At 37.7% G+C, this 13,816-nt stretch overlaps 1 protein-coding gene across 1 annotated transcript in view; it reads right to left on the bottom strand.

Annotated features, from left to right (window-relative positions):
* Window positions 1–6,360: 6,360 nt before the first annotated feature.
* The window catches only part of crk (v-crk avian sarcoma virus CT10 oncogene homolog), a gene marked incomplete in the record, with an annotated part of 23,407 nt that continues 15,951 nt past the window's right edge, over window positions 6,361–13,816 (bottom strand). The window contains 1 exon segment of the mRNA XM_014028858.1: window positions 6,361–7,244. Coding sequence (XP_013884312.1) covers window positions 7,107–7,244 — 138 coding nt within the window.

Below are 13,816 nucleotides of genomic sequence, written 5' to 3'. Positions count from 1 at the left end.
ATGGGCACCAGTGACCCTGAAAGGAAGAAGTGTGTATAGATAATGAATGGATGGATGTCTACTGTTTTTACTTTACCTTATTCATTACTGCCTTATTATGCAAATAATGTGGGCGGGGCTTCTTGGGTTAGCTCCTCCACAATTGGTCAAGACAGGAAGGAGGCCAATTACTGTAAATTATAAAACAAGACATAAAGTTCTCATTTTTTATTTAATTGTTGCATTTGAAGTGTATTTATTTATTGGCCTGTTTATATATTTCTGCTTTTATTTCTAATAATGCCAGTTTCAGTCTTCCATATGAGGGTGCTGGACATGTGGTGAAACACTCCACTGTGAGAAACCTTTGAGTCTTGACGTCAGTGGCTTCCATCTTCTCCTTTGGTCAGGCTGTTATACCAGCAGAGTATCTGATGACTGGAAGTGAGTACATGTTGATAGCTTGGAAATATCTCAGTTTTGCTCATTTTGGGAAAACGGTTTGGCGTCATCCTTACGTCAGTGACTGCTCCACTTTGAAACCATCATCTGCAGCCACCTCTGGGGATGATTTCACTGAAGGAGTTTGGGGGACAGAGCACCACTTTGGGATCAGCCACCCTTGATGTTGACTTGTGCAGTTGGCAGAGTTTCACATCCCCATAAGTTCTTGAAGAAGGCTTCAAGTGTCCGGGCCAACCCTTTTAGTTTCAAGAACTGCAGTTTCCATGTGTGTAGTACTTTAGTACTTGGTCTTTCTTGTAGTCAGCGGACAGATTTTTGTCCAGACTTAGGTCACCCAACGATAAGAATTAAATCTTATTTGCTGCTACGACAACACAATGTGTTTGTTAGCAAATTATCTCAAATGACATTTTAATAAAACTTTCATGAAGAAATCATTGAACATTGAGATATTTTGCTGGTGCTACAAACATGGATGAAAACACTGCCATGTACTATGAAGAAATTTGTTTTATGACATAGTTACAACAAACTATTCATTTTACCATATTTCATAATTTTACCTTTTGAACACACAAAAAACTTAAAACACACCATTTGTCAAAGGTTTGACTTTATTTACTAGTATATTAACACATTACATGCTACTGAAAAAAAAAAGTAATTTCAATTATCTCGAAAGAATATAGTGTTATAATAAAATGGCACATTTTCATATTACACAATTTTCACTGGCATTTCGCCACACGTTCCTTTATCTGAAAAGAAATAAATGACTTCATGCAGGGCTACTAAAAAAATACTTCTCAGTGGTTTTTATTGGCAACACAATTTATGAGTTCTGTAGCTGAGCACCTGCTTTGAGCAATTTGAACGACAAAGAAGCTGAAAGTGATTAGAGTTACAGAAAAATGGGCCGACACAGTGTTACAAACTGACTGTAAATGTGTTCGTGTTATTCTGATGTTGTGTTTTGAAAAGGTGACGTTTGGATTCGAGATAGAACTGGCAAAATAAACAGAGGGAGGACAGAACACACAAACTATGAAGTGAGAGAAACGTGTGTGTGTGTGGGGGCACATGAACCTACATGAAGGCTGTGAGAGTATGGCGTATCAAAAAGACCCCATCTGTTGGGATGTTGCTGCAGTGTCACCTGTAAGTGGAATACTTTACAACCAAATCAGAACAGAGAGGTCCTCGCCAATCCCATTTAAAGAATTCACTGTGTAACAAGAGAAACTACACACATGGCCTGTTTCTATTCATCTACTCTGCTTTATGTTACACAGTGGGGCTGCAGGGTTGTGATGATGATGATGATGATTGTCAGGAGTCAACAAGAAACTGAATTCAGGCGGAAACAGAAAACAACTTTCTGGGAGCACAAATTACAAACTAGTTTCTTGGCAACAAAAAAATGGAGGAAGGAAATAATAATAATAATAATAATAATAATAATAAAGAAAAACAGTATTACGGCCCGTGCATCGTCACCTAGAGCTTCAAACAAAAGACAGGTAAAGAAATAGAGGAAAGACAAAAAATAAACCAGAGTACAAGAGGAGCGAACTGATGAAAGGTGGCAACATCATTATAAAAGGCCTAAAAACAAAGGACAGGTGCCAAATAATACCATCATTTTTTTCCTTCAATACAAATAAGACAAAATCTGGACACGCAGCAATGTGCTATAAATAGCATCTCACTCGAATGCAACTGTTGGAGATGAGTCGATTGCTTTTCCAGTCTCTTCTTCTGTTGCTCGAGTCGGAGAGGCTCACAGTTTTAACTCGAGTTTGAACAGGTTCAAAAAATTCGTACAAAAAAACTTTCTCTCAGGTTATTGTGATGATCGCAGTTCATTTTCTCAGTTTAATCGCAGGCCTCTCCAATCAGTGACTTTACAGGATCATAGCCTGTTTTTGACTACATTATTTAACAAAAAGTCTACCGTATTTATTCATGTATAATACGATCGAGCGTAATACGGTCATTTTTTGAGCTAGAAAAATATTAAAAATCAAATTATCAATAACCCGTGTATAATAACAAACCCCCACTTTATGGATGATTTTTAGGGTTAAATTTCTAGTATACATGAATAAATACAGTAGTTAAAATGGTCCAGTTTGAAGAATTGGACCATTGGAAACATTTTAATCATGACGTTTGTTTTTTTTAAAAACGGGACCTGGTTGTGACAACGTTGTTTCTCAACAGTGCTTTTATCATACCATATGACAGGGCTATTCAACTAAACTGCTCCGGGGGCCACAGTTAATGCAGACCAACAGCTGAGGGGCCGAACATCCAGCAATTAAAGTCATTATGTAAATAAACCAAGTATTACAAAGATCTGTTACCTTTAAATTTGTTTATTTTGCTGTATTTAATCATGAACATACAGAACCCTATTTAATAAATGTAGTGATGATAAAAACAAACAAAATATTATGCCTCTTATTTACCACAAAATATTTTGACCTCTGACTTGCCAAATTTTTAAAACAATTTTATTTTCACTTTCACAGTTTTATCTTCAAACTCTTGTAGTTTTAACTGTCTTGGATGTTTATTGAAATTGTTTTTACCAGCTTGTAGCCAAGATTCTGACGTTTCTGTAGACACCAAACATGTCTATGTTTAAGTAAAATAACGGAGTAATTAAAGCAGAAAACCGGGGGTTTGGGCTTAAGAGATGAATGAACCAATTGGCCGGCCAAACTTTGGTCACTCGTGGGCCGGATGTGGCCCACAGGCCGCTAGTTGAATAGCCCTGCCTTATGATTTTTTTTCCACTTCCTGGAAAAAATAAATAAAATAAATCAAAAACTAGGAGAATCTCCTGTGTTTTTGCCGTAGTTTGTTTAGAAAGGAATACAAAGTGTTTATTTTTCCACTGATGATGAAGAAATTAAGAAACTAATATTTTCTTTTTTCTACTGAAGTGAACGGAGGAAAAAAAAGGATTACAAAGTGGAAACTACGGTCACTGGTGAGCTCAGTTATTGTCAGACTATACGCACCCCCCTCCACGCTGATCCATTGGACTGGTGAAAATGAAGAAATAAAAACATCCTAAATTAGCAGCAGGACACGTCTCTGTACCCAAAGCCTGTCTTTCATTAGAAGGCTTCTCAGCGACAGGACTTATGGTGAGTAAACTTCAATTCACTGCAAGTTCCAACCGAGAGGACGAGCAAGCAACCGTCCTCAACAATAAAGTAGCAGCTGAGATTAGAACTCATCAAGTCTGCATTCTCTTTTAAACACTTCAAAATTACGCTGACATGTTTGTAAATAATTCGCTCGGCATGAATAAAGGATGAAATAAGCAATCGTTGTGAGACTTCACTGAAAAACTGCCTTCTCTCGCCGTTTTGAGTCACCAACGTATCTCCAATAACCGCAGCCCAGACAGACACTGTTTTAAAGGTGAACTCAGTGGGTTAAAGGGTAAACAAAAATGAAAAGACAGTACTAATGCTGGGGAGCCTACATTCACTCTGTTTAACTTCAATCATGAGAACAAACGTGACGACTGGGGAGCTGAACAGATTACGAACCATCCTTCTCTCCCAACATGCAGCAGTAAAATAACAATGTGCACCCCTGGACAAAATCAGCTATGAAGAACACTACTAAAATCAATATATAGCATGAAATGAGAACCAGATAATACATCATTTCATAACAATATGCTCTACTTACTCTACAAAAGCCTACTTGGTGGTACTTGGTTGGAGGCGACAGGTGGACCGAGGCTGAGGTGAAAGCAGGTAGTTTCACCTCTTGAACAATCTGAAAGGTTTCCTCAGGGTTGGTGCTGGGATCTGCTCCATGGCTGTGACAATAAGTAGCTCTTAGCTGCTGGTCTTCACTCAGTGTTGTGTTCTCCAGTTCACAGGCCGGACTAGTCTCCTCCTCAACAGGAACGCTACACGTCCAGCTGACCGAGTGCTGTCGTGTCTTTTTCAAACAGTCTTCCCTCGGATGAGTCCTGCTGATTTAGTCTTTTCACAGTCATGTATTCACACATAATATTGCTGCATTCATGTCCAGTAAGATACAGAGTTTATCCATGATAAAACACCACAGTAGCCAGAGAGTACTGTTCACTGATCTGCTGCTTCAGTTTGGACTACTTGATCTTCAAAGTGCTTGATGATGAATTTACATGAATAAAAGATTTAAAAAAAAACATGAAGCTGAAGTTTACATGCATGCACTATCCTCATGCATTGTGCACAATAAGATTGAATTGTTTTTTGAAAAGCATGCTTGTTTACATGGCCAATGAGAATCCTGTTTTAATGCTTCTGCAAAGCTCCATCCAGGACAGTTCCAGCAGCAGGACTGGAAGGAGGAAGCTCGCCAAACTAACCAACAAAGTCTAAGGCCCAGGTGAAATCCTCAATCCAGTTTCTGAAAAAAATTCATCTGAATTTCATGTTTTATAATTTAACCGCCTTTTTTCACCTAAAAAGTGAATTTCTAATAAAAGGTGGATTAACAGATTCCACCATTTCATTACCTGATTTTAAAATTACAGTAAAATAGTTTTAGTTCATCAAAAATCCAAGTTATTTTAAAGACATTGCTGTTTTATTTTAACAAAATGTTTGTGTTTCATTTATTTCATGTCGCACACATTGTGTAGTGTTAAATATCATAATTGTGTGATATTTGCTTTCCTGATGAGGGCAACAATGACATGTTTATTTAGACAGTGTTCAGCTAGACTGACACAAATTTAGCAAATTTTACCATTTTTATTAACAGAATATCTCATTCTGCTGCTGCAAAGCTTTTAACCAACTCACTTTTTGCCTACTGCTATTTTAGTCTACACCTAAATGTATATGTGACCCATCACGTCAAAATGAGGATTAAGTCCAATTTGTTCAAAATGACCTCATCATATTTTCAGATTCCTGCTTTAAAAGCTACATTTTGATACTTAGATCATCCTGATATCATTAGTAGATCCAGAGATATGACTTAATTTGTCTTGTTGGTTCTAATAATACATAAATAGTTGGTTTTAATGAGGATTTTTTTATGTCATTTGAAAAAAGAAACCTCAAATAATATTTGAATATTGAGATTTCCCAGCTGGAAAGAAACAAAAGATTTGATAGCTCACAGTGAAAATCTCAACATTTTCCTCAAAATCTGCTTTTTGCTGCTACTGCTCCAAAAAGTGCTTCAAATATATTTTTAGGATAATATTTAAGACAGTTCATTGAAATGATACATTGATAACACATTCGTTATATTTTAACAAAATGAAATTTTTGCAAGCATTTTAATCAAAACAGTATTTCTGCCTATTTCTCCACAACTTTTAGAGTTAATCCTCGTTTCGATGTGATTGGTCACATTTTCTATTTATTTTTACTGCTATTACAGTCTATAAACAGTCAACATAATAATACATAAAATAAAAATTGTTTTAAATGTTTTTTTTTTTTGGATTACTGTCTCTTAATGCAGTGGTTCCCAAACTTTTCAGCTTTTGACCCATAAAATACCAGCAGACACCTGAGCCTCCAGCTTTTGTTGGTTGATAAACGTTTTCACGTCAAATACACAAAAGCGTAGTAACATTATTTATATTGCTATTTTTGTCCATTTTAAGTACACTAATCATATTATTTTATAAAAACAAAAGCAAAAAAATAAATATAACCATCTTTGTTGTCATTTTTTAGTGTAATTAATTCAGAAAATATTTTCAAGACCCCACCTTGATGTTTCAGGACCCCATTGTGGGTCCCGACCCCAACTTTGGGAACCACTGATCTAATGTGTCACTGTGTTTATTTTAAAACACTTCATAACGTTGTTCTGAAACATACAATATGAATTAAAATCACTAGTCCCACCCACGTGTTACCAAATTCCACAATATTGAGCATTTTGCAGTAAGTTTATCTTCTTACATCTAATTTCACAATTTGAGGTTTTTACATTGAAAAATCACGAGAGCCCTGGATTTTTAAAGCTTCCCATCAGTGTCAAAAATCATAAATACATCTAGTTGTTTGTCTTTAAGCTGAACAGTCCAGGCTGTAGCGTATCTTCATAGAGTGCATGGCAGCACTTTAAAACGCTGAGCTTTGACAGGATTACTAGTTTCCTGTAGTTGAAACACATACTGTTACTGTGTATTCCCACCTGACATGAATGCAGCAGAAATGACCATAGGGACGTTGTTGCCAGAGTGGCAGATGAGGATGAAAAATGACACGGCAGCTATCCAGAGGCTCCGACACAGGAAGCAGTAGTGGCTGAACACTGAGCGTTGATAATCTGTCCACGGCAGGGACAGATTACAGGAGAGGTCCACAGGCTGCTGCCAAACCAAGGGAATGAGAGATTTAGTTGATCTTCTGCATTGCAGCCAGTGAGAGCAGGAAGGCAGGTGTGTTTATTTAAACAAAAAAAGAAATGGACCACAGCAGGCCCAACAAAGGCCCTGGTTGTTTTCAGTGATTTTATGAAACTGTACTTGGTGCCAGTAAAAGATTGAGGTGGAGCGGGGAGGAGTGAGAGTGAGTGGAGGAAGGAGGAGGAGAGGTGGGGATGGTGGCAGAGAGCAGGAAGTGAGGAAGGCTCTAATACTAGTGTCCAGGCTGTGAACCGGCGGTCCACTCTCAGCTCAGTTCGTCCTCGGCGTTGTGCTGGTCCAGCAGTTTGACGTGTGTGAAGGGAAAATGGCCACGCTTGCCTTTACATTCCCCCTCCCACTGGCCATTTACGTTTATTTTGGTCACCTTCACCATGTCGCCCACCTGTGGAGGGAGGGGAGAGACGGTGTGAGAGAGCAAACACACTTACAGGAGAAACACAACTGACCAGGACATGGTCCACTGGACTTAAAACTGACATCATGTGGAGATAAAACTACAGATTAATCCTTTAGACCAGGGGTGTCCAAACATATTCCCTGAGAGGGCCAAAATGAAAATCTATCCGGGGCTGTGGGCCACATGTGATAATATAATACATAAAATACAAGTACGTTTTAATAAAAGTCCATTGTTTTTAATGATTAAGCTAGCAGCCACTTTTGTTCAGTCTGTGCATTTGGAGAAAGTCTGCCATACTCTGAAGCAGCAAAGGCTCAAGGGATTAGGGCTTCGCGGTATATGCGGTAGACGGTAGAATAGAGCTGCCACAAACGATTATTTTTATTATCGATTAATCAATGATTATTTTTTCGATTAGTCGACTAATCAGATCATACTTTAATTGAATATAAAACATAGAGCTTATCGAGCCAGAATGCAGCTGCTATTATATAACCATGGTTAGATTTTAGCTATATGCTAACTAAAAATAATTGCTGTGGAAGGYAAGTTCTGCTCTGCAGATATTACACAGGTTTCTCTTTCATTTTCTTAAAATGATCCCACACTTTGAGCTCTGTTGTCAGGTAGCCATGATACCAGAGCCTGTCTGTATAATGTCTTGTGACGTCCACGGCCTACCCCAGTTACCACTACTGTGCATGTGTGTCAAGGACAGAAAGGCAGATGTGGCAGTGGAAGGTGTCAAAGCAGTTTGGAGAGAAAAACAAAGCAAAAATACAAAACAACCCCCCCCCCAAAAAAAAAAAGATTACTCGATTATTAAATTATTCATAGATTATTTTAATAATCGATTAGTCATCGATTAATCAACTAATCATGGCAGCCCTACGGTAGAAACGGTATGAAGTTGGCCTACGGTAGAAATTTACCCTCTACCGTCCTATCATCAGTTACATCATCGCACCTGTGTCAACAGGGCTGTGAGTGCAGAGACAACTGAGCAGGAGGAGTTTGAAATATAATGAAGAAATTATAGTTTTAAAACACGTATAGACAGAATAAATCCTCAAAATTCCCCCCTGCCGCTGTAGAAAAGTTACGTCGTGTCACGGGATGCAGGATCATTTCCTCCTCCTTCCGTCCCGCTGCACGTCGCGCAAAGCGAAGCCGTAGTTTTTTCACACCCAAGTTGTCGAAGAAAAAAACTTGTTTATGTATTGTTACACACAGAGGTGATAAAAAAAAGATGGACGTTCGTTCAGTCATAAATCCATCTTGCTAATGTAACCTAAAGTCGGCTTCTGCTCTGATGATGCAGATGAGAGCGCAGCAGAGCTGCAGCAGATAAGTTCAGCAGGCAGAAGGTCATTGTATGGCAGGCAGATATTACATTTATTTGGCTTCACCACACTGACATTCCAGTTATCTTAAATAGTTTTATGACAGGACTATGTGCAGCTTAAGCCCCTAAAGGTCCTGTCACACTAACATTTTAGGCAACTTATGCCAGCTTAAAATTGTTTTTTATGTCTAAATGACTAATTTTACTTGACTTTATTTTGATATTGTTGAAAATTAGAAAAATGTTTTTGTTTGTTTAAACGGTTTTACAAAATATATAAAACCATTTATACTTCTGTTATGTTCATTTGCACTACAGCAAAAATGCTGGGTTTGATTATGATTACAGTATTCTGCAAAATAAATGCTCTAAAAATTACATTAACTTTGCTTTTTATGATAACTTTCTACCGCAATATATACTGTTACCGTGAAGGGATTCAGTTTATACCGTGATGTGAATTTGAGGTCATACCGCCCAGCCCTAGATGGGGCATTTCATAAATTGATAAAATATGAGTTTTTGTGGCCTTATAAAGTGTACAAATCTACATGTGTGGTTAAATTTAATCTAAATACATAGCTCTTGTTGTTGCATGTATTTCATGTTTGATGTTTAATCCTAATATATCAAAGATAAAGTCAACCCCATGAGTGAAAACTCTGCACTACAGCCTCTTATTGTCACTGGACCAATGGATAAATAATGACTTTAGGTGGAAATACTGTTACTTCAACTTCAAAATAACTTTATTTATCCTAAAAGGACAATTCAGTTCACAGCTCTCTGGTCAACATGACGTGACAGCAACACATTCTCATACAATCTTTTACAATCATTTCAGCATCAGGAAAAGAAAGAAAAGAAAACTTGCTTATGTATAATAAGAAATGATTACTTTCTACATAGCACAACAAGTTACAACCTACTAACTAACTGCTGGTGGGCCAAATCAAATGGCTTTGAGGGACAAATTTGGGCTCCTCTGCTTTAGACAAAAAGCAATTAGAAACTGATTTATTATGCATTTTATTTGCCAAGTGTGACACAGAGATTTCAGAATTCCAGCTCCTAAATTAGGAAGATGTGCTGCTTTGTCTTTTAAGTTTAAAGTTTAAAGTGTAACTAAAAGCATAACCCCACTACAGGGCACAAAGTGGCTGGTGCCATGAGACACTTAGGGGCATGGCTGTATGTGGGGATGAGTGAGGAGGTGTGGTCAGCTTAATTCAACAAGCTAACATTTCTGAAGACACTTTTTAATGACCGAACTGGATTCAGGCTGCTGGGTTCAGGGCTTCTGTGGTGCATTAATCTGCCTAAAACTAATGCACGATCTAAAGAAGTGTTAATCTACTTATTATAGACTTATTCTGTTCAGAGAGAAAGAAAAGTGGCAGCAGATAATCACTGGAGCTGACCCGCATCAGCACCTGAAGCAGGAGGAAAAACTTTTTTTTTTAATTAGAGTAGTGGTGGACAGCACTAATCTAAAAATTAGTTGCACTAACTCTAAAGCACTAACTCACATATTTAGGTCCCTATCTAATTCTAAAGCACTAATATTATGCAGTTGACCAATGGAACTTCCTTCAGAGTCAACAAGAGACAATATTTCCTGTGTGCAGAATATTAATATGTCACATAGTGGATAATAACACACAACAGCTTTAGGGGTCGACCGATACATCGGCCGGCCGATATTTTTGGCCGATATTTGCGTTTTTTTCCTTGTATCGGCCGATACACTGTCCGTTCGGCTGATCCGTTCTTTGGGTCACGCGAGCGCATGTGTCCGCCCCTTCCCACGGGGAGAGAACAGCTGCTAATGTTGTAAGACAGAGTGCTAACAACAACAACAAGGGTGAGTTATGAACTGTAAATGTGTTTTAACTGTCTAATTTAACTGTTTTACCCTCTGTGTCAGAATATGAGGGAAGAGAGAACAGCTGTGTTTAAGTTTCTTTTCCAGACGGGAGCGCTGCGACATGTTTTACTTTCACCTTGGCACTGTAATCAGCGTGTCCGCGTTGTTTTTCTTTTTAAAATGCTGGAGCTGCTCACATGAGGCATAGAAAAACACCTCTATTGTTCTCCCTGCTGGATTAAGATAAAAAAGCTTTCGGTCTTTTCTCGCTGAACGTTTTAGCGAGCGCAGCCGTYCACCATCATGTGAACCAGACGCTGCTCACATCACGTTTACTGGGACCGCAGTGGTGATGCTGGTTCTCTTCGGTGTACATTTCAAACTGTGATCTAAAGTTAACSTCAGCTGKTTTAAATGCATTTTTTGCCTGGTGTTAAAAACGGGAGCAGCAGACTGAGGCAGAGATGCTGTGAGCGCTGTGTGTGTGTGTGAAGTCCTCACAAAGATAGCAAGATGTGTGTGTGTCTCTTCTTTTTGTCTGTGTTGCTCTGACAGTTTTATTCAGGCTTGTTGCTGTTTTTGTATCAAAAATGCTGGGATATTAAAAAAAATAGTAATTTTATGTTAAAATATATTATTCTTATTAATATACAAATAAGAACAGAATATTTAGCACTAGATAAAATAAATAATGAATTTATTTATTTAAGAAATCCTGTGTGGTAGCACTTAAAGGCTCTGCTCCAACACATCCAGAGGTGAGTGTCCGTGCAAGGACTGAAAAATGCTGAGGTCGGTATGAAAGTAGGGACAGCATTACATGTCTATTAGGATTACATTTTTTAGGCCTTTTAAGCTCAAAAAAGGGGATCGCCTTAAATGGTAATTAAATGTGTTGGGGGTGGAGACAGGTCCACTGGCTGGGTGGGACTTTTTAGACCCAATCTAAACCCTACGTGGCACAGCAAATTTGTAGTTTGTTTCAACAAATATTGAATCACAAAAAGGACCCTAAAGTTATTCAGTTTGTTTATGACTGATACAAGACAGATGTCTATGTTTTGTAGGGCTGTGTATTGGCAAGAATTTGGCGATACGATACATATCATGACAGAGGGGTTACGATACGATATATCCCGATATATTGTGATACTATAAGCAAGGCGATATATTGCAATATATTGCGATTTTTTTGTCCAAAAATTTTAATAAAATAAAAACCTCTTACAGGGAAAAAAAAAAGAAAAACCAAAATTCATTGTCTCAGAAAATTCTAATATTACATAGACATGCTTTTGATACATTTAGCTGTGTTCTGCTTTGTATGTATTTTATTTTATTTGTTTCATATTTSTTATTTCATCCATGTTTTCAATTATTAGACTAAATTTGACAATAAATGGTTTGAAAATATATTTTTTGCAGCTTTTAGTTTTTAATATTAATTTACAATATGGTCACCCAACACTTAACAATAGCCTCTACCTCAAGAGGTAGAGGAGACAAATGGCTGGCTCACTGCTGCCAACTAGTGGTCAGAGGCAGAACTACACAATAAAAATGAACAGCTGGCAGGAAAGTTRACATTTTAAACCTTAATAAAAAATCGATACAGGGCTTTAGAATATCGATACAGTATAGGGAAATGAAATATCGCGATATTTCAGTGTATCAATATTTTCTTACACCCCTAATGCTTTGGATGGAGCTGCTGGTTCAAGGGGCTGACTCAGAAATGCACAAAGCCCAGCAAAGTCGAGGCATTGCGTGTGTGTGCTAAAGTGATGTTAGCATCATTGCTAACATGGGCTAATGTTCAAAGCAGTAACAATCTTTTATACTGCAGGGGCGTGAGAGAGAGAGTCTTTATACCAGAACACAGTGCTGTGATGAAAGCATGAACCGTTTTAACAAATAGGAAAATTAAACTGCAGTACCGCTGTTCAAGCCATAGAGAGCAGCACTAGGCTGTTTTTAGACCAAATATTGTAAATTTGAACAAATTTACACAAAAAACATCACAATTTACACAGGAATATAAATATTTAAGCCTTAAGGCACAATTTAGACAGTTTGTCTGCAAAACAAAAGTTGACTTTGGTGTTGGTTACACTTCAAAACCGAAAAACAAACAGATCTCAAGCAAACTTATGAAAAATCCAGAAGGTGATTATTAGCTGCTGGGTGAAATCCCTTGTGATTGCAGGTGACCTGAACAGGCAGAGGACTGGCTGCTCCTGCGTCAGTGAACCTGGACAAACAAGCACTAACTGAAAACTCCAAAGTCCAAACCTACAATAACTGAACGGTCAACAGGATCAATCTGATAACCCAGTTACACATGAAGCCACCTGGGTTAACACGTCTGTCTGGAAAGAGTTCTCTCTCATAATCTTAACTTGACCCCTTTAAGGAATTCTTAGTAAACTTACAGATGCTGTCCAGTTGTTTAAAGGGGCCAAGTTCAAACTACAGTCTGCTCAGGTAACAAGTAAACTACATTGGAAAACATGCAAAGACTTAACTGTTTACAATGTTTTGAATAAATGCAGATTAAATTTAAAAGGATTTGAGTTGATGGTCAGAAAACTGTTCTGTCTTTTTTCCTCCATGTGTCTGGAACTACACTTCACTGAGGAGGAAACATATGTTGACAACACTTTAATGTTTTAAACCCTTTAATCTACCATAAAGATACAACTTCTGTCTGTTTTTAAACACATTAATTGATCATAGTAATTGATTAACATTTAGACAATATATATACTCATATAATGTGAGAATGTGGGCTAAGTTAAACATGTTTGCAAGGGGAATTGCCCATTAATGGTAGGTGAAACACAGCAGTATGTAACAAAACAAATATCATCTTTTTAATTTGTTTATTTTGTTGCATTGAATCCTAAATTTAAAATTTACAATTGATTTAAAATCTGTTGTTTATCACAACTTAAAAAAAACATTTAAATTAATTTTTTGTTTTGCTTATTGGACCGGATGGAAGTCACCTGCAGGCTGCCAGCCATCGGTCTAGACAAAATCTGATAAACCATGAGGAATTAGGGGTGTAAGAAAATATCGATACACTGAAATATCGCGATATTTCATTTCCCGATTCTGTATCGATATTCTAAAGCCCTGTATCGATTTTTTTATTAAGGTTTAAAATGTCAACTTTCCTGCCAGCCGTTCATTTTTATGTTGTAGTTCAGCCTCTGACCACTAGTTGGCAGCAGTGAGCCAGTCTTTTGGCTCCTCTACCTCTTGAGCACCATTAGCATTGTGAGTAAACATTAGCTTCATGCTCCGATAGCTGAATCTGAGCAGAAAAGACCGACACCC

The sequence above is a fragment of the Austrofundulus limnaeus genome, unplaced genomic scaffold (assembly GCF_001266775.1).
Source record: "Austrofundulus limnaeus strain Quisiro unplaced genomic scaffold, Austrofundulus_limnaeus-1.0 Scaffold823, whole genome shotgun sequence".
Classification (NCBI taxonomy): Eukaryota; Metazoa; Chordata; class Actinopteri; order Cyprinodontiformes; family Rivulidae; genus Austrofundulus; species Austrofundulus limnaeus.
Note: the sequence above shows the minus strand (reverse complement) of the source record. Positions and strands in the feature narration are given on the sequence as shown.